Here is a 17,904-nt window from a genome sequence, read left to right as displayed (position 1 = left end):
TGTTTTTTTTTTTTTTTTTGTTTAACCCCTCACTCGATATGTTCACTTTCCACTTCCATCTCTAATCTCGTTAAATTCTTACCATCATTCTATTAAATTCTCTTTTAATGAATTAAATTTTTTATTTTTTATTTATGAATCTTTTGTTGTTTTTAACTATTATTACGCTATTTACTGTGGTGAGCAACAAAAAATTCACCGCGTTGCACACCTGTATAAATCTTCTAGAATTTTTTTTTCAAATAACAAATAATAAATATAGTAGCGAGATGTTAAATTATTTATTTCACTCAAGGACATAAAAGAGAAGGAAAATTCACAAAATCTGTTTTGAAAGTAAATAATAATAACGATCTTAAAAGCAGAAAGACAGTGTAGCTTCCGCGCCAACGTTCTCTCTCTCTCTCTCTCTCTCTCTCTCTCTCTCTCTCTCTCTCTCTCTCGCTTTCTCAATTTTAATTTTGTTTTTCTTTTTGTTATAAGAACCGTCTTTTGACCATCCCCTCCTTCTCCTCCCTCTCTTTCTTCTCTTGTTCCTCCCATCTGCTCCAATCTTTCCTCCTTCCATCTCATTATATTTTTATATCTCTGTATCTATATGTTTCTCTGATCCTTTCCATAAATGATCCATTTTCTTCTCCGCCAGCAATGGTTTTCGATCAAAACCTCTGAAAAGTAAAACTTCGCTTCCTTTCTCTGTTTTTTATCTTCTCGGTCAACCATGGGAGGGTGCTTCTCCACCATCAAAGTCAGTGGCTCAAATAGCAACAACACTGCCCCCGCCACCCCTGCCTCCAATCACAACCGAAAACAGAGCACAACAGCCGGGAAGCAAGAACAGAGACCCACCCACGGACCCAATGAACCGCCCAAGAAGCAGGCTGTTCATAAACCCAAAAACAAGCTCAACTCCAGGAGCCGGACGGGGGTCATTCCCTGCGGAAAGCGGACCGATTTCGGGTACGATAAGAATTTCGATAAGCGGTACACGATCGGGAAGTTGTTGGGTCACGGACAATTTGGGTACACGTACGTTGCAACCGATAGGGCAAATGGGGATCGAGTTGCGGTCAAGAGGATTGATAAGAACAAGGTATTGAACTGGAATCTCAAATTTCTGAATTGGGTTTTGTGTTTTTTAGTTTTTGGATCAATTCATTGGAAAGTTGCCCTTTTTAATCTCATTTTGCTGTATGACATTCTGGGGTTCATGAGTTTTCCCTATTTTTCATTTTTGTTTTGATGAATTGTGAAACTTTCTATTTAGGGTGGATTTCAATTGTTAAATGTGATATTCAAAAAAAACTTGTTAGTTGTGTTTTCGTAGATTCTATCTGCGGATTCGAAATTCTGGTTTTTTGCTCTTTTTTCCAATACTATTAGGACTTAATCTCTTGTAGATTCCCACTTTCTTCTGAGGAGCAGAGAGTTAAACTTCCCATTTTCGGGGTTCAGTTGTCGCTTCTTAAAATTTGAACCTCCCGAGCACCTTCATTCAATTGCGGTAGCAGTTAATTCTATTTAATGGAAACTACTTAGTTTGGTTGATTGCATAAATAGTTGCAGATATAATTACTCAAGTTTTGTGGGGCTTGCCTTTTGTTTTATTGCAGGCATCGTTAGCAAAGTTATTGTCTGTTTTTGTTTTTCTGTTCTTGCCAAGTTGCAAGTGTTGAAATATGTATTTCATTTTGTTTCTTTTCAGCCAGTTTTCCTGAACATGTAATTATTATTAATGCATCCATTGGCAAGATAATTACTTTGTTCCCGTTTTCCTCTTTGAAATTGTTCCATTAATGCTGGAATGGTATTTTGTTTGGCGGCAGATGATTCTACCTATTGCTGTTGAGGATGTTAAGCGAGAGGTCAGGATATTACAGGCCCTTGCAGGCCATGAAAATGTGGTCCACTTTTATAATGCCTGTGAAGATGACTCTTATGTGTATATAGTTATGGAGTAAGTTTCCTTTTTATTGTTTTCAAACTATCCATTGTTCTTCTTTTGATTCATACACTCCTTTTCTGGTTACGCGATCTTCATCTTTTCGGAGACATTGTATTTTATAATAGGTGTGTATTACATCATCCTATTAATATGTTGCTCATGTTGTCTTCAATTTTCTGTATTATCAGGTTATGTGAAGGCGGTGAGTTGCTGGATCGGATTCTAGAGAAGTAAGATTCCCTAAAGTCCTGGGATAAATACTCATCTGATTTCTGGTTGACAATGAAATTTTTGCTCTATGATATATTTTGTAACATTGCTATTATATTCTTGTTCTTGGTTAATCAGGAAGGACAGCCGTTACACTGAAAAGGATGCCGCAGTAGTTGTAAGGCAGATGCTCAAGGTTGCAGCTGAGTGCCATTTACATGGTCTGGTGCACCGTGACATGAAACCTGAGGTATAAACAAGTTCATTAACACGAATTTAGAAATTGTTATCTGGAGTCATTTTTCATGATTGAATAACCTTACCTTTATTCCTTGCTCGAAGAATTTCCTTTTCAAGTCGAAAGCCTTAGACTCGCCTTTGAAGGCAACAGACTTTGGTTTGTCTGACTTCATAAAACCAGGTATGCATATTTTCAGTCCTAGAAAGATTTCATCAAGAGATTTACAAGTTCCTGTCAGTGTTGTTCATCTATTAGTTGTAATGATGTTTCTGGACATTTATATTTGAAACCTATAAAGTTGCTTAAACTGAAAATGCAGGGAAGAAGTTTCAAGATATTGTTGGCAGTGCTTACTACGTTGCTCCTGAAGTATTGAAACGCAAGTCAGGGCCTGAGTCAGATGTTTGGAGTATTGGTGTTATTACCTACATTTTGCTTTGCGGGAGACGTCCATTTTGGGATAAGACCGAAGATGGTATATTTAAGGAGGTGTAGTTTCTTAACTTTGTGTACTAATAAACCCGTTCCCTTTTCTGTTGGATTTTCATTTTTCTTTTTGGGGGCAAGAATCCTTTGCCACTTCATTATTTGCACATGTCGCACCCGCCCCTCCATTTTCTGTTTAGTAGACTTAATTGCCTCTTTTTTTGCAGGTCTTAAGGAAGAAGCCTGATTTTGGTCGCAAACCATGGCCAAGCATAAGTAACAGTGCTAAAGATTTTGTTAAGAAGTTACTTGTGAAGGATCCTCGGGCGAGGCTAACTGCTGCTCAGGCTCTATGTATGTCCCTAGATCTCATCCTGGTAGAAATAATGCTGACTACTATGGCACTGGAAAGCGTTTATGTATTTTTAAAAGTTCAAGTTAGTCGGTTTGGAAACGATTTTCCGAATGCTTGCTTTCTTTGCAATATGGTTGGTGGTGTCAATAGTCAATACCCAGAGACATTATTATTTTATTTCGCAGCGACTATATGAAGTGATAAGATTATCTCTTTGGGGGTTTAATTGTTCTTTATATTTTCATTCCAGCACACCCATGGGTTAAAGAAGGAGGTGATGCATCAGAGATTCCCATCGATATATCTGTTCTCAATAACATGCGCCAGTTCGTGAGATATAGTCGTTTGAAACAGTTTGCTCTAAGGGTAAGAAAGATTTCCTTCTGTTGGAGTTTCCAATACTTCAAAGACAAGTGCGTTTTCTATTTAATTTCTGTCATTCAAAATTTATGTGCTTGCAGGCATTAGCTAGCACACTTAATCCTGAGGAGCTATCTGATCTCAAAGATCAATTTGATGCAATTGACATGGATAAGAATGGTGCGATTAGTCTCGAAGAAATGAGACAGGTAAACCTTTATCACATTAAGTTTGAACTTTAGAATTCATGCCCACTTCCTTATGAAATGTAGAATTTGATACATCTCTAACTTCTAAATTCATGTCTATCGCAGGCACTTGCTAAAGATGTCCCTTGGAAATTGAAAGATTCGCGTGTCCTTGAGATACTGGAAGCGGTACGCCAACCCCACAACTCTTTCCTTTTCTGTTCTTTTTCCTTCTCTCTACCAAGGGAAAACCCCACCTTTGTATTATGTTCTTTATGCCAGTCTCTTAGGTTCTCCTTCCCCTTATCATTCTTACTCCAACCCAAGGCGATGTGAATCTCACATCGATCCTTATATCAGAGTTTGGATGTTGCTTCCTTTGTACGGTTTGGGATGTGGTTGTTTACTTGCTTGATTCAGATTGACAGCAACACAGACGGGCTTGTGGACTTCACTGAGTTTGTCGCTGCTACTCTACATGTGCATCAATTGGAGGAACATGACTCACAGAAATGGCAGCAGCGCTCACGGGCAGCTTTTGAGAAATTCGACATAGATAGAGATGGGTTTATAACTCCAGAGGAACTTAGAATGGTCAGTATTATCTGCCTTCTCCCTCTCAGACGACACAGATACACGGCACACTGAATTGGTTCGAGTGTTGTTCTTGTTTAGTTTGCTAATCTACGACATTGCTTTCTTTTCTTTTGCAGCACACGGGTTTAAAAGGTTCTATAGATCCACTTCTTGACGAGGCGGACATTGACAAAGATGGGAGGATCAGCCTATCAGAATTCCGTAGACTTCTAAGAACTGCGAGCATTACCTCAAGAACTGTGACATCACCCGGTCACCGGAATGCTAGGAAGCTGTAGATTGGAAGTAAGAGAGAGTATGAAAGGTGTTCCGGTTTTCTAATTCATAACCATCTGAACCACTCTTGAACTCAAGTATTCAGCAATTTTATTCTTCATAGGATTGATATAAACGTTTCACTGAGACGTGTGATGTTAGAGTTGGTGTGGATCTAAAAGGTGGTGGCTCCGGCTCCGGCTCCGGCTCCGGCTCCGGCTCCGGCTACGGTGGTTGTTCTAAGTGTACATCCATTTGCTGATGTTGGAGATTTGTTGTTTGTGCCATACAATTTATCATGTGTGACATAAATAAATTATAAAGTATGGCAGATTACAACCAGAACGGGGTTCATACGATATTCAAAAACTAGGGTTGGCTACGGTTTGGTTCGGTGCAGTTTTGAGTGAAACCAAAACCGAAATTGAAATTTGCGGTTTGGTAAATTCGGTGCGTTTCAAATAGTTTCAGTTTGGTTTTTAAGAAAAAATGTACAATTTGCAATTTAACATATTAATAAGCATTTCCCAGTAGCAATAGGAAAAAGACCTTTGTTATATAATTAGCATGTTGCATGCAGTTGTGATGTTAAAATATGTTTGTGCAACAAAAGGGTGTCCCATGCAAGCTATAACATAAAACAAGTTGAATAACTTTGAATTCATTAAACGTGAGCGAAACTTTTATACTATAATATGTGATATCATGCTTCAAATGAGTGAACTTCATTAGATCATTGTTCGACTCTTGATAACAAGATTAGTCCACCCATGTACGTATGTGTGTGTGTGTGATGGTATAAAATAACAAAGGTCATTTGCGTTAATGAACGAAAGAAAGTGATGAATGATGATATTCTAGTGTGGTTGAGTCCATACTAAATGTATGGATTCTAACAAATAACCAATTAAAACATGAAATCTAATATGGACATTTAATTAAATGTTTATTAATATTTACGGTTTGGTTTGGTTTTGGTGCGGTTTTCAAAAGCCAAAACCGAAACCAAACCGTTTTCTATGTTGCGGTTCGGTTTCAAAACTGCAAAACCAAACCGTTCGTTGCGGTTCGATTTGGTTCGTGTTTCGGTTTCGGTTTTCGGTTCTAAGTGCCCACCCCTATCAAAAACTACCAAGAGCTTGACAATTTGAACAAATTACCTTGTGTGTGTGTGTGTGTGTATCACCCAATAGATATTTTTTTACGAAGTAATTAATTTGGCTCTTCAAACAATTATGATGAATTTTTGCTTAAAATACTTTCAGATCAATTTACAAAATTTATATTTATGATTGTAATCGTTTATAATCATTATTTATGATTGAAACCATTACCATTATAATCATTATTTATGATCATTGGTATGTACAAATAAAGAATAAAATTTCATAAATATACTGAATTTCTTGGGTTACCATACTCGGGGAAAAAGCTACACGAAGTCTTTAATGAACATTAAATGAGAGGAAAAGCTCGATCAATAATGCTTGTAACTTTTTCATTTGAACTTCTTTATTTCTTCTTACAATCATGCATTGTTGCTTGATGACTGAAAACTTTCTATTTTATAAGTCACTTTTCAAAAATAATTTTGATTGTTTAAACATGATCGGTCTGTTTACCGATAACTAATAAACGAAGAAACAATTTTGGATATAATTAATTTTTTTATATAGAATGTACTATTCAAATCAACAAGCAACTTGAGTTGAATGAGATTGCTAGCATTCGTCTTAATTAATAATAAACCGTCGACTAAAATTACTTAGATAACTGCACGTAGCAACGTGACATTTATACTAAAAAAATTGGTTAGACAACCAAACAGTAAGAGCAGCATTGTAATTCTAATAGTACAATGTTCACTGTCCAAATCGAAAATGCGCGATTTCTATTATGCAATCTTTCATCTTCTTAATCAATAATTAAAAATCATTTCAACAAAAAATCAATTAAATCAGAAATTATTTAGTAATTGTTGTAGGCCTAATTCACTAAATCATATAAAGGACAGAGAGGGAGGTGCAACAAGAGTAGAGAGAAAGAGAGAAATGTGCAATTGTGAGGTGTGTGTTATATCACTCCATTGTGGCTTTATTTATAGTAGTAGAGAGAATTAAATCCTTACCCTAATAGGATTACAATTCTAATAGGATAATATCTAACCCTAGAGAATATTCCAAAATATCCCTAGATATACTAAGATTTACACAATCACATTCTTAGACCTAGTTTGGGAGTGAGGTGCTTAAAAAAAAAGCACCTATGAAAAAAAGCTGTGAGGATTTTAGGTGTTTGGTAAACTGAAAAAAAAAGGCTTATTTTGGAAGCTGCTGTGAGAATAAGCTGAAATCAAAAGAAAAAGTTGAAGCTGCTATTTGCAGCTTTGGAAAACTGGCTTTTTTTTAAAGCACACGGAACTACAGTGCTCCTTTAATGAAAAGACCCACTATCAAACTGCTTTTTTTTCCAAAAGCACTTTTACAAAAAAGTTTACCAAACGCTCTGCTGATTTATTTCACAGCCGCTTATTCTCACAGCACAGCCGCTTATTCTCACAGCAGCTTTTTTTCAAAGCACAGCAATACCAAACCAGCCCTTAATCTCATAAGACTGCAACAGTCGCTCTTGAGTGTGTAAATATTCAAACAAATGGCGTATCGGGTCTTTCGCAATGAAGTAAGTATAGTTGATGAAGTCGTCGGCACAATGAGCGAATGCAAGTCTCAGATCAACGAAAGAATGCATAAAAGGAAAAACTCACAAAATCTCGCTATGGTAAAACCCAAGGTGGGAGAAAAACCCATGGGCTAAAGAGAAAAGTGAGAAGTTGCATTAAATCAAAACTATACATCTTCTGGACGCAAGTAGAACAGCTCACAAAGGTATGACCAACCAAGGATGGGTGCCTCGTCAAAACCTAGTTAGGTAGTAAAAACCCAGTGGGAAAAATGCTCCTAATCGTAGGGAAAAAGAGTATATTAAGAACAAGTGAGTATACTTCTGGATACTCCCCCTGAGTTTGACAGAACTTTCAAATGAGAACTACAAGCATTGCATATGAATAGTTAGGCATACCAATTCCTCAGACAACCTTTTGGAAGGTTGACTTCGGTAGTGAAGTCGTGTAGAGGTCGACAAGGTTGTCTGGGATTGGCTTGCATGACATCAATCTCCTAATGCTTTGTTGATATGAATGTAGACGCAATATGTGTTGGCTTTGACTTCGTTGATGTATCATGGCTTGGTCGGGTTGATACATGCGACATAGTCTTCATGGATCGTCGTTGGGACTCAACGATAGATGAAAACAGCAAGTACTTCGAATATGCTCAACAAGAGCTCTCAACCATGTATTGCGTGTGGTATAGTAAAGTAAGGTGAGTCTTGGAACGATTCAAAGATTTCGCAACTAAGGTTATATCGTGGACCTCCAAGATATTGCGATATCCTTAATGGTAAAGACATAACCATTCGGGGATTTACCTTGTGCGGGTTTGATAAGTAACTAGCGTCAGCATAACAACAAGGCAAGCATCATTCCGATGATCAGGGGGTTGGATCTGCTTGAGATGCGTTGGGATTAGCCCAAATCCGTAGTACTTTTCAGGGTAGCGGAAAAACATCTTTAATACCAATTCAGTTGTTGCGTGTAGGCACAGTGCTACATCTTTACCAATAGATCAATAGTGAAGGAGACGTCCTATCTAACGCAATGAGCTAAGTACAACAAAGTGCAAAGTTGAACTTAGATATGGAATTTCAGATTCCATAACCTTTTCAAGGGTCTCATTTGTAAATATCGTATGGAAGATCATATGTATACTCAAAAGGTAACACATTCGGGGTGTAGTTTGATTGGTAGACCAAAGTATTGTCAAAACAACGCTTGAACTTCAAGTCAAGGCATAAACAAGTTTTCCTAAGATCCTTTATCTCAAATTTCGTCTTCAGGTGCGAGACAGTTTTCTCAAGCTCTTCCAGAGTCTTAGTAAGATTCATGTCATGAACATAAACTGTAACTCTAGCAATTCAAAATATGACTTTATAGTTTAACACGCAAAGACATAATTCATATCCCTAACTGATTAAATAATCACTTAGACAGGTAAACCACATCCGCCGGATTGCTTCAATCCTTAAGTGAAAGCCTCAAACGAGTTAAGAAGGTGTTCCGTGGTTGGAACTATTTGAACCAGTCCATGTAATTCTTTGGGAACTTACATGTAAATTTCTGTATCTATATCCCCATGGAGAAACATTAACCACATTTCATAAAGTTGCTATCAATCATAGGGTGTTTGAGATAAACCTTGTGCCGTAAAGCTTGCATCATATTGTACTATTTCATTCATCTCATTATGCTTCTTTTCCCACTTGTAAAACAACATGGGTTACTTTGGGCAGTGTAGGAACAATAGGTCCAAAACACACTTTGGTAAGGAATTCAACCTGGATTGCAATTTCGGTTGTCCAATCAATTCTACATTGTCACTAATCAACGGAACACAAATTGCAATTTTGGTAAAAAAAAAAAAAAACTTGAATCATCAATTTCTCTCTCAGTTTTTTTTTTATGAAGTGTCTTGAAATTCAGTGGCGTATTAAAAAAAAAAAAACTCTTTCGTTGATTTCTCTCGTAAACTTGTACTATCAATTTGTCTCCTGAACTTCAACTTGACAAGTTTCTTCCATCTAGTATTCCCCTTAATGTCATTTTCATTCTCATTTCATCTATTTTTTTTTAATTTAAGTTGTGACGTAAAATAAAAAACCAATAACTTTTGATGACGCACCTGTGAATTTTTTACACACAAGAAAATGAACACGAGGGAAGAGTTAAGGGTAAAAATTGGTAATTTATATTAATTGATAGAGGAAAATTGGCCAAATCAAAATCGTAGGGGCCAAATCATCTAAGAAGTACAACATCCGGGGGGAAATCGCTAAAATTACCTATCTTAACGGCTTTACCTAACGGCGTCGCATTTCGGTCCCTCTCTTTCTTTCACCTCCAAGTTCGGAATTTGCCGGTTGAGGATTTCCTTCTCTCTGTAACCAGAAGCGAGGAAGAAGATGAAGATTGTGACGTACAACGTGAACGGGCTGCGGCCGCGGATTGCCCAGTTCGGCTCTCTCTTCAAATTGCTGAATTCATTGGACGCCGACTTCATCTGCTTCCAGGAAACCAAGCTGCGACGGCAGGAATTAACCGCCGAGTTGGCGGAGGGCTACGAGTCCTTCTCCTCCCGCACCGGCACCTCCGGAAGGGGCCGCACCGGGTACTCCGATAATTGTTTGGTAAAATGCCTCAACCAGCCACACGGCGGGGCACACATTCTCTTCAAATTTTGCACCTTTATGTTTCCAGTTTTGATTGATTTTTTTTTTGCATATAATGTGGTTCTGTGAAGGTGTGGCGACGTTTTGTCGCGCGAAGTGGGCGTTCTCGAGTGACGAAGTCGCTTTGCCGGAGGCAGCGGAGGAATGCTTTACCGGGGTTCTTGACAGTGGAAAGGGAGAAATGATTGCGGTTGCGGAAGGGCTTGAGGAGTTTTCAAAAGAGGAGCTTTTGAAGGTTGATGGCGAGGGGCAGTGTGTTATCACGGATCATGGGCATGTTGGTATGTTTTGCCTTAGCTTCTAGTTTCAAGCTCGAGTCTTTGTGAGTTTTTATTTTATTTGTTGGTGAAAGTTTAAAGATTTATATGGACAATGGCTGTGCAGTTCTCTTCAATTTGTATGGGCCTCGAGCTGGATGTGATGATACGGAAAGGACGGAGTTTAAACTCAAGTTTTCAAGATGTTAGAGGTAACCAAAATGACCCTTTTACTTTTTAAGTTGCCATTGTGTTCAGTTTCTTTCTTTTAGCATGAAAAAGTTAGACTTGTTATTGTCGTCGTTTTATTTATTTATTAATGTTTCTGTTGTAGAAAAGGTGGGAGTCTCTCTAGCGTCAGGGGAGGAGGATATTTTTTGTTGGTGATCTTAACATTACACCCACTTCATTAGATCGCTGTGATGCGCAACCAGATTTTGAGAACAACCAGTAAGATGTTTGTCTGATCTCTAACAGTGGCCATCTGTGCATGTAATTATATGCAGAATATATAATTGTAGTTCATTCCTAATAATTGAGAAAATCTACCTTGTAGATTTTTAGAAGATGGTTTAGATCGATGTTGGTGGAAAATGGAGGCTCTTTCTTTGATGTTTTCAGAGCAAATAATCCTGATAGGTAAAGCATACACATGCTGGTCACAAAGTACAGGTGCTGAAGAGTTTAATTATGGCTCTAGAATCGATCACATTCTTTGTGCAGGGGCATGCTTACACCAAGAGCAGGACTTGCAAAGTCATAATTTTGTAACATGCCATGTCAAGGAGTGTGACATATTGACACAATTTAAATGGTGGAAAACTAGGGAATTCACTAAGGTATAGGATACATAGATGCTTGCTTTTTGTGTGCATGCAGCCCATGCATGGATGTCATTCTTGTATTAGTTTTACTTTTGTGATTATGCAACAGTAAGTAATGTGGAAGTGCATGCATGTGGTACATATATGTAGGCGAAACATGTCTATGTGAGTGTTTTGATGTTGCCTTGACCTCTTTCCCTGCCTGCAGGTGGAAGGGAGGGCAGAACATGAAACTCGAAGGCTCTGATCATGCGCCAGTTTAGACAAGTTTACTGGAAATTCTTAGTGTTTCCCAGCATAGTACCCCATCTTTGTCTGTTAGATACATTCCAATGGTTGGTGGCCTCCAACAAACCCATGGTATGGAATTATATTCTCCCTTTTGCTGATTACCATCTTGTTTGATTTTAGATGTTTCCATATAAACATTCTCGTGAAATATGCAAGGACATAAATGATAAACCTTTTGTGCGCACTTGAAATTTGAAGGAAGCGACTGCTTCCTTGGTTCAACTAGTATTTAGTTGTCTATTGATTTTAGTTATATTATAGCAGTACTTATTGATCAAATAGATTAAGGGTTTGTTGTATGCCTTGTATTTAACGTGATTTGGGTTAGTGGAATATCGTATGTGCAGCTGCCTTTTGTTTGGGACAAGTTTGGAACTTTGGTGTTCATTAATAAAAATTATATCTATGTGTATAGATGTTAAATATTTTGATTATGAGTCCAACAATAAAAGAGTGAAAACAAAAAAGATTTGAATTTGATTATATCGCTTAATTACTAATACTTCATACTGGATGCTGTATGCTCTCTTAACCTTTTCTCCTGAAGCTACTTCTTCTCTATGCCTACTCGAGGTTGACTGAACCCTTTGTCCTCCTGTGCAGTATATTTGCTAATGAAAAGACAAGCTGCGGAACAAGTTAATCCGGACAGAAATATGATTCAAGAGAGTTTCGGTGAGGGAGAAAAATGTTTGCCTGACCAATGTTGCACACCCGGTGCACCCAGCAGCAACTCCTGTTCTTTGAGCCAAAACTCCCAAGTGATCAGTTCAAAAACAAATGAGCATTCAAGCGCTTTTGCTATTGAGGCTACTTGTAACACCTTGGTGACTTTAGGTGGTGAACGTACAAAAACAATGTGCGGCAGTGAAGCTAGGAAAAAATCAAAAAGGAGTTCCCAACTCTCTTTGAGGTCATTTTTTCAGAAAAGTTCTATCAGTAGCAACAGTGTGAGCATTAATACTGATATTTCTACTAGTCAGAGAAATGTTCCAGATTCTAATCATCTCTCAAATGAAACTCCAATACCAGAAAGTCAAAGCCGCAGTCCCAAGCAGTATGAACTGAACTCTAGTGTATCAAATCAAGATCAGGATGAAGTAGATGCCTGCTCCTTGGACAAAGAGAATAATAATTTTGCGTTATTGGAGTGGCAAAGGTTACAGCAAGTCATGCAGAATAGCATACCAGTTTGCAAGCACCATAGTGAACCTTGTGTTGCTCGGGTTGTGAGCAAGCGAGTTCCTAATTTTGGACGCAGATTCTATGTCTGTGCGCGTGCTGAGGTATGTTTTTGTTAACTTTAATACTGCTGGAAATTTGTTAAAGTTTCTAATATACGATATTGGAGTAAGAGTAAAACAGAAAGAAAATGAAATAATACTCTTGCATGTAAATAAGGAAAGCGAAGTTTAAGCATGATTCAGTATTGTGATGTCTGATGAAATTATGAATTCAAGTATATGACAGTGAAGTGTGGACGAAGGACAAGTATCTATAAATGAATTGCTCCTTTCTTTGATTCTTTCCATTATTTTGTACATCTCAGATTCAATTGATTTTATAAAAGCAGAAAACATCTGATAAATTTTTTGTAGTTCCATCCATCTTGTAACTAGTTTCACTTCGGTACTTAGAGCCTAGAACTTGGGATGAACAAGTCCTCCGGCTGCACAGTCTGTTTTACCCCATTTTGCCATTAAAGAATTTGGGCATCTGACAATTGCAAGCTTTATACAGAACTACAGATATTGTGGAGTTTATATGTACTCGAGCTAAGTTTTCTGTTGACTACTCGTGAGTAACGTTTGTCTTGTTTATGTGGAATAGCAGAGGGCAAAGCAGATGATTTATGAACTAAGTAGTGGCATTCCTTTTGTTCTTCCTACAGGGACCTGCATCTAATCCAGAAGCAAATTGTAAGTATTTCTAATGGGCTTCTTTGAAACCTCGAGAGGAATGACGGTGGTGATCAGTGATGCCAGGTAATAATCGATGCCATGCTTTTAGTTTCCTGCCTACCCTTCGAGACGATGTAGTGCTGGCCTTTTCGGTTTGGAAAATTTTGTAATTAAAATGATTCTTTTTGAAATATAAGTCTCAGGCATAAGCTCCTTTGTTGTATTATTTAGCTGTATAACTTTATTCATTTTCTTGTTTAGTGAATTGATCGCCTTGCTACACGAAAGAAATATGTTTCCAGAATATCAGGATCTTTAGTTTTAGGCTTACGTGACGTGTGCCGTCCATATATATATATATGAGAAGTTAAGGAGAAGAAGGTAGCTAGCATCTTTCGAAAGAGAAATTACACGTTTCCTCGGTATGTCATTTATCAACTCGTTTAAGAAGAGTCATACAGCACGCACCCAGAAGAAAAAAATGTTCCATGTATTAATTAATGTATTATTCTTTCTTATTCGTGGACAACTTCCACATAAAAATACAATTTTTGATGTCACGATCTTGTGTTTTTATAATCAATTGGGAGCCGAAATTTGAGTTTGATGTTTCTTCCAACATTTAGAAGAAAAGTATCACTAGCTAGTATTAAATGTCCTATCAACATCGCGGACGAATGGTCGCAACCGATAACCCAACTATTCAGTAAAAAAATTGAAAGGTTAGTAAACTTCCTCCATACAAAATTGTTTGGGATGGCAAATCAACAAAGGCCAGCGATCGTTATCGATCACAAATTATGGTAAAAGACAACCTTAGAAATAATAATACGATAATATCAAAACACATCAGCATGGATTATGACAAACCCTCACCCCCAAAGATATGTTTTACATCACTTCGAGCGTCACAGGACTAATTTCTAAGGGCATGCAAAAGTTGAATGAGAAGGTTTTTTACGGCCACAAAAAAGCAAAGATGTCCTTGTCAAATGATGGCATTAGGGATTAGGACCTTACCCAAATTGGCTTGAGCTTTCAAGGTTTTGGTCATCAGAAGAAGGAATAATTATTATTATTAATATTGGAAATTGGATAGGGATTATGCAACTCAATCTTAATTGATTAGACCTTAAAAATTTTAGGTACTCAGTTGTCTACCATGTGGGTTTAATTAAGGTCTAGGCCCCATGAGACCTAGTTTGTCTGCCCTCCTCATCTCATGTCATTTCTATCCCCTCTTATTTCTGTGATCACGGTTAAACCACGTCAATATTTTATATTAATTTTTTTTTATAGAAATAATAAGACAAAAAGCAATAGGAATATAAAATGTGGATGTGGTTTGACCGTGACCACATAAATATAAAGGGATGAGAAGGGTATGAGATGGAGAAGGGTAGACAATCCAAGTCCGGCCTCATGGGCAGGTACAAGTATCACCCACAAGTATACTTTTTGTTTTTTTAATAGTATCAAATATTATTCATACATAATAAACTTTATTTATCTAAATTTTGCACCTTATTCCACTTTACTCTTCGAAATTCGATTTGGTTTTGGGCCCTATTAAATTGGCTGAACTAACAAAAATGGGTGCGGGAGAGATGTGATATTTCTATGAATTGAAAGTTTAAGAGAGCTCAAAACTAGAAATGTCAAACTATAAAGTGAAACAGGACTTATAATGTGCAGTTGCTAAATTTTATTCTATTATTTTCGGATGAAAGCAAAGGAGGTCATGTGACTCGTGTTATTTTGATTTAAACAATCATTTTGTTACTGGCTTGTTGTACTGTATATGAGCGATAACATGGCAAAATTGTTGGATATAAGTGTTTTTTTTTTTTCTGTCAGATCAATGTCCCGTATTCAATGAGAATGACTTATCAACACCACCAGGACGCTATCGTGGTATATTGAGCAAATAGCATGACATCCCACGTTTATGTTTTTTGCATAACTTCACATGGCTGATTTAAAACACCATTATGTTTCATGTAAGTCATTGTATTTAGTTTCAACCTCATTACAACCAGTTGTACACAACTTTCTGCACAATTTAGGGTCATTATACTCTACTCTTGTTTGGAATCGGATACCATGTACTTGGCCCTTGGACGTACGTTATATAGATATTTCAGGGTCGATGTATACTACTCATATAAATATAATCAAGCTTGAAAAGGAAGGGGAAGATAAGCAAAACAACAGACAATTGCAATAATTAAGGAGACCTACAAACCTGGTTACTACTGTTTCGACGGACCATCACCGAATAGCTGCTAGTGGACTTGGTAAGGTGGCTCTTCCTAGCCCAAAAAGCTACCAAAATTCACATGCAAATGTATATTATTTTAATCTGTGATGATTATCGTGTTAATTATATCTTCAGAAAACAATATCCTAGTCGATGGAGAAGTGCGACTTTATCTGCCTTTGAAATTTGTATGCGGTGGGAGGAGCTTCTGACTTCTGAGGCAAGTAGTTAAAAGATCTGCACGATAAACTAGTGGTTCCAAATGACATCCCACTACACTTGCTGGGTCCTTTTCCTGCTCTAGTAAAATCATGAAAGGTTCTAGATACTTTTTTTTTGGCCAAAATACTCGAGCCATTTGCAAATGGATTTGGCCTCTTAATTTGTTGATTGCGGCTAGCATTGATTCAATATTCTAGGGTTTTATTTTTGGGCACTCAATTATAGCTAATATATGTGACGAGTGGTATATTGTTCTAATGATTATAGTCTTTATCTTCAATCTACTGTATTCTAAGTTCAAACATTTTTTTCTCTCTCTTTTAATGTAGAATATTGCTTGCATTAAGAAAATGCTTCATTTTATAAAAACTTCATGCTTGCTTGTACCTATAGGTGGTTAAATTAGATTGTAATGTCATGGTCGATCATTTGTTAAGAGAATGAATCCAAGAAGTATAAATAATCATGAGCCTTTTTTTGGATTCCATTTATAACGTGGGTGACGTCATACTGTCTCAGGCGAGGAATTAGGCAATTTTGGCTCGATTGAATAGTCGAGTTTTCTCCTTTTTACTGTAGCGTGACCGATTGGGCATGGGCTAGAGCTCATTTTGTTACTTTTGATGGATTGAATCACCCAATACCCCTAGCAATTGGGAGAGGTGGACTTGCTATTATAGTAGATGGGAAAGAGATTATGAGCCTTTATTCCATGTGGTTTATAGTACCTCTTATGCTTTGGTTTGGAGGGCACACATAAGATGCAACCACCATTACTTTCCATTGTCTTATTTTTGTTGTTATTTATTTTGGTTGGTGTATTTTATAAAAGATAATGCTTGTGTTTCTCTATGGAGAATTTAATTGTCCCCCCTATGATTAACTAATATTTATCGTCCAAACATCTTAATCAGAACTGTTCGTTCTCCTTATCATCATTTAAAGATTATATACGCTTAGAAATTATTCAATTAGCAGACATTTTACCCACTCATATGCATAAAATGAATGGATGGTTCATCACGCGAATGACAATTGTTACCAAAATCGTTAATTGGTTTAACACGGATGGTTGACTAAACAATCTCCAAATTGAATGATTTTTTGTAGACCTGATCTTTAGATGATTATAAAGATAATGAACATTTATGATTTGATGTTATGATGTTCGAATGATAAAAGTGTTAATCGCAAGTGAGAGATAAGTAAGTCCCCAAATGCAGGGGAACACAAGCATTGTCCTTTTATGTATATCCCTTGTCTATCGGTTCTAGAAGCCATGAGTGATCTCCTCATTCTGGCAATGTCACCTAAATTAACAACATTACATCTTGTTGGGGTTATTAAAGAGAAAGAATAAAGGATTCTCTTTACAACTGCTTTTGGATGGTTTATGCTTAAAAACTTAAACATTCATACATTTTCAATGTTCAATGTACGAAATTAATATATAAGTTGTTATTATTAACTCTGAATTAGAGTTTAGTTTCAATTGGAAAACATTAATTTTATAGGAATGGTGGACAGATTAAGAGAATATAGAGGGAAAAGGTGGTAAAAATAGACATTAAATTTTTAGGAAAACTAATGAAAATGGCTTGAAAACTTTGAGTTTTAATGATAAGGACAAAATAAAGGGTAAAGTGAATAGTACCAGGTTTGACTTTTTAGTGTAAAAATGTGGTTTTTCGTTAAAGTGAACAGTACCGTGGGCTTTTCGTTAAAACTCCCTAAATTTTTTTGAGCATAATGCTATATTTTATACTAGGGGAAGGGGGAGTTTGGCTAAGCCACACAATAGGCAACCTAATTTGGTATCGAATTCGCCGTCCACGAGATTAGAAACTAAGACCTCTCACTTATAAGTAAAGAGGAATATCATCAGACCATAGTACTGAGTAACAAAATAAACATTAAATTTAAAACTTGTTAATTTCAAAATCATGGAAGGTCTGTTTAGGTTTACTTTTCTACATCCTTTTGTTTTTCTTAAATAAATAATCTGCTTCCGCACCAAAGAACTATTTTAGTTATGTGACAAAGTATTAGGTTTAGGTGACTAAGACAGATGCTAACACAATCGTAAACAAACTAGTCGAAACTCGAGATTGATCTAATTAATAAAATTTTATTTACAAAAGAAATTTCAAACTCTCTGATAACGATTTAATAATAACACATGACGTTACATTATTTGACATAAATAAATACAATTTACAATGAATACAA

General features: G+C 36.8%; 2 protein-coding genes across 9 annotated transcripts; both read left to right on the top strand.

The window, feature by feature from the left end:
• Window positions 1-439: 439 nt before the first annotated feature.
• On the top strand, window positions 440-5,189 carry LOC126604600 (calcium-dependent protein kinase 28-like). Its single transcript, XM_050271889.1, has 12 exons — window positions 440-1,093; window positions 1,827-1,957; window positions 2,134-2,175; window positions 2,294-2,405; window positions 2,498-2,576; window positions 2,716-2,885; window positions 3,050-3,176; window positions 3,428-3,543; window positions 3,639-3,746; window positions 3,852-3,914; window positions 4,146-4,319; window positions 4,439-5,189. The coding sequence occupies exons 1-12, from the start codon at window positions 722-724 to the stop codon at window positions 4,598-4,600; spliced, it is 1,656 nt and encodes a 551-aa protein (XP_050127846.1). The 5' UTR covers window positions 440-721; the 3' UTR covers window positions 4,601-5,189.
• Window positions 5,190-9,483: 4,294 nt separating this feature from the next.
• On the top strand, window positions 9,484-13,484 carry LOC126601624 (DNA-(apurinic or apyrimidinic site) endonuclease 2-like). Of its 8 annotated transcripts, none has more exons than XR_007615776.1 (9): window positions 9,484-9,878; window positions 9,992-10,201; window positions 10,305-10,389; window positions 10,512-10,627; window positions 10,734-11,016; window positions 11,210-11,361; window positions 11,896-12,578; window positions 13,126-13,277; window positions 13,455-13,484. XR_007615776.1 is itself a non-coding variant. In XM_050268350.1 (9 exons), the coding sequence occupies exons 7-9, from the start codon at window positions 11,334-11,336 to the stop codon at window positions 13,195-13,197; spliced, it is 783 nt and encodes a 260-aa protein (XP_050124307.1). In that variant the 5' UTR covers window positions 9,484-9,878; window positions 9,992-10,201; window positions 10,305-10,389; window positions 10,512-10,627; window positions 10,734-10,816; window positions 10,901-11,016; window positions 11,210-11,333; the 3' UTR covers window positions 13,198-13,484. The 8 variants fall into 8 exon arrangements, 7 of the variants coding, with proteins under 7 accessions (XP_050124307.1, XP_050124310.1, XP_050124306.1 ...); XM_050268350.1 differs by having other exon boundaries at window positions 10,734-10,816; window positions 10,901-11,016; window positions 13,126-13,484; XM_050268353.1 differs by having other exon boundaries at window positions 9,484-9,859; window positions 13,126-13,484.
• The last annotated feature ends 4,420 nt before the right edge of the window (window positions 13,485-17,904 follow it).

This window comes from Malus sylvestris, chromosome 15 (genome assembly GCF_916048215.2).
Source record: "Malus sylvestris chromosome 15, drMalSylv7.2, whole genome shotgun sequence".
Lineage (NCBI taxonomy): Eukaryota > Viridiplantae > Streptophyta > Magnoliopsida > Rosales > Rosaceae > Malus > Malus sylvestris.
This window is presented reverse-complemented; position numbering and strand designations above follow the sequence as displayed.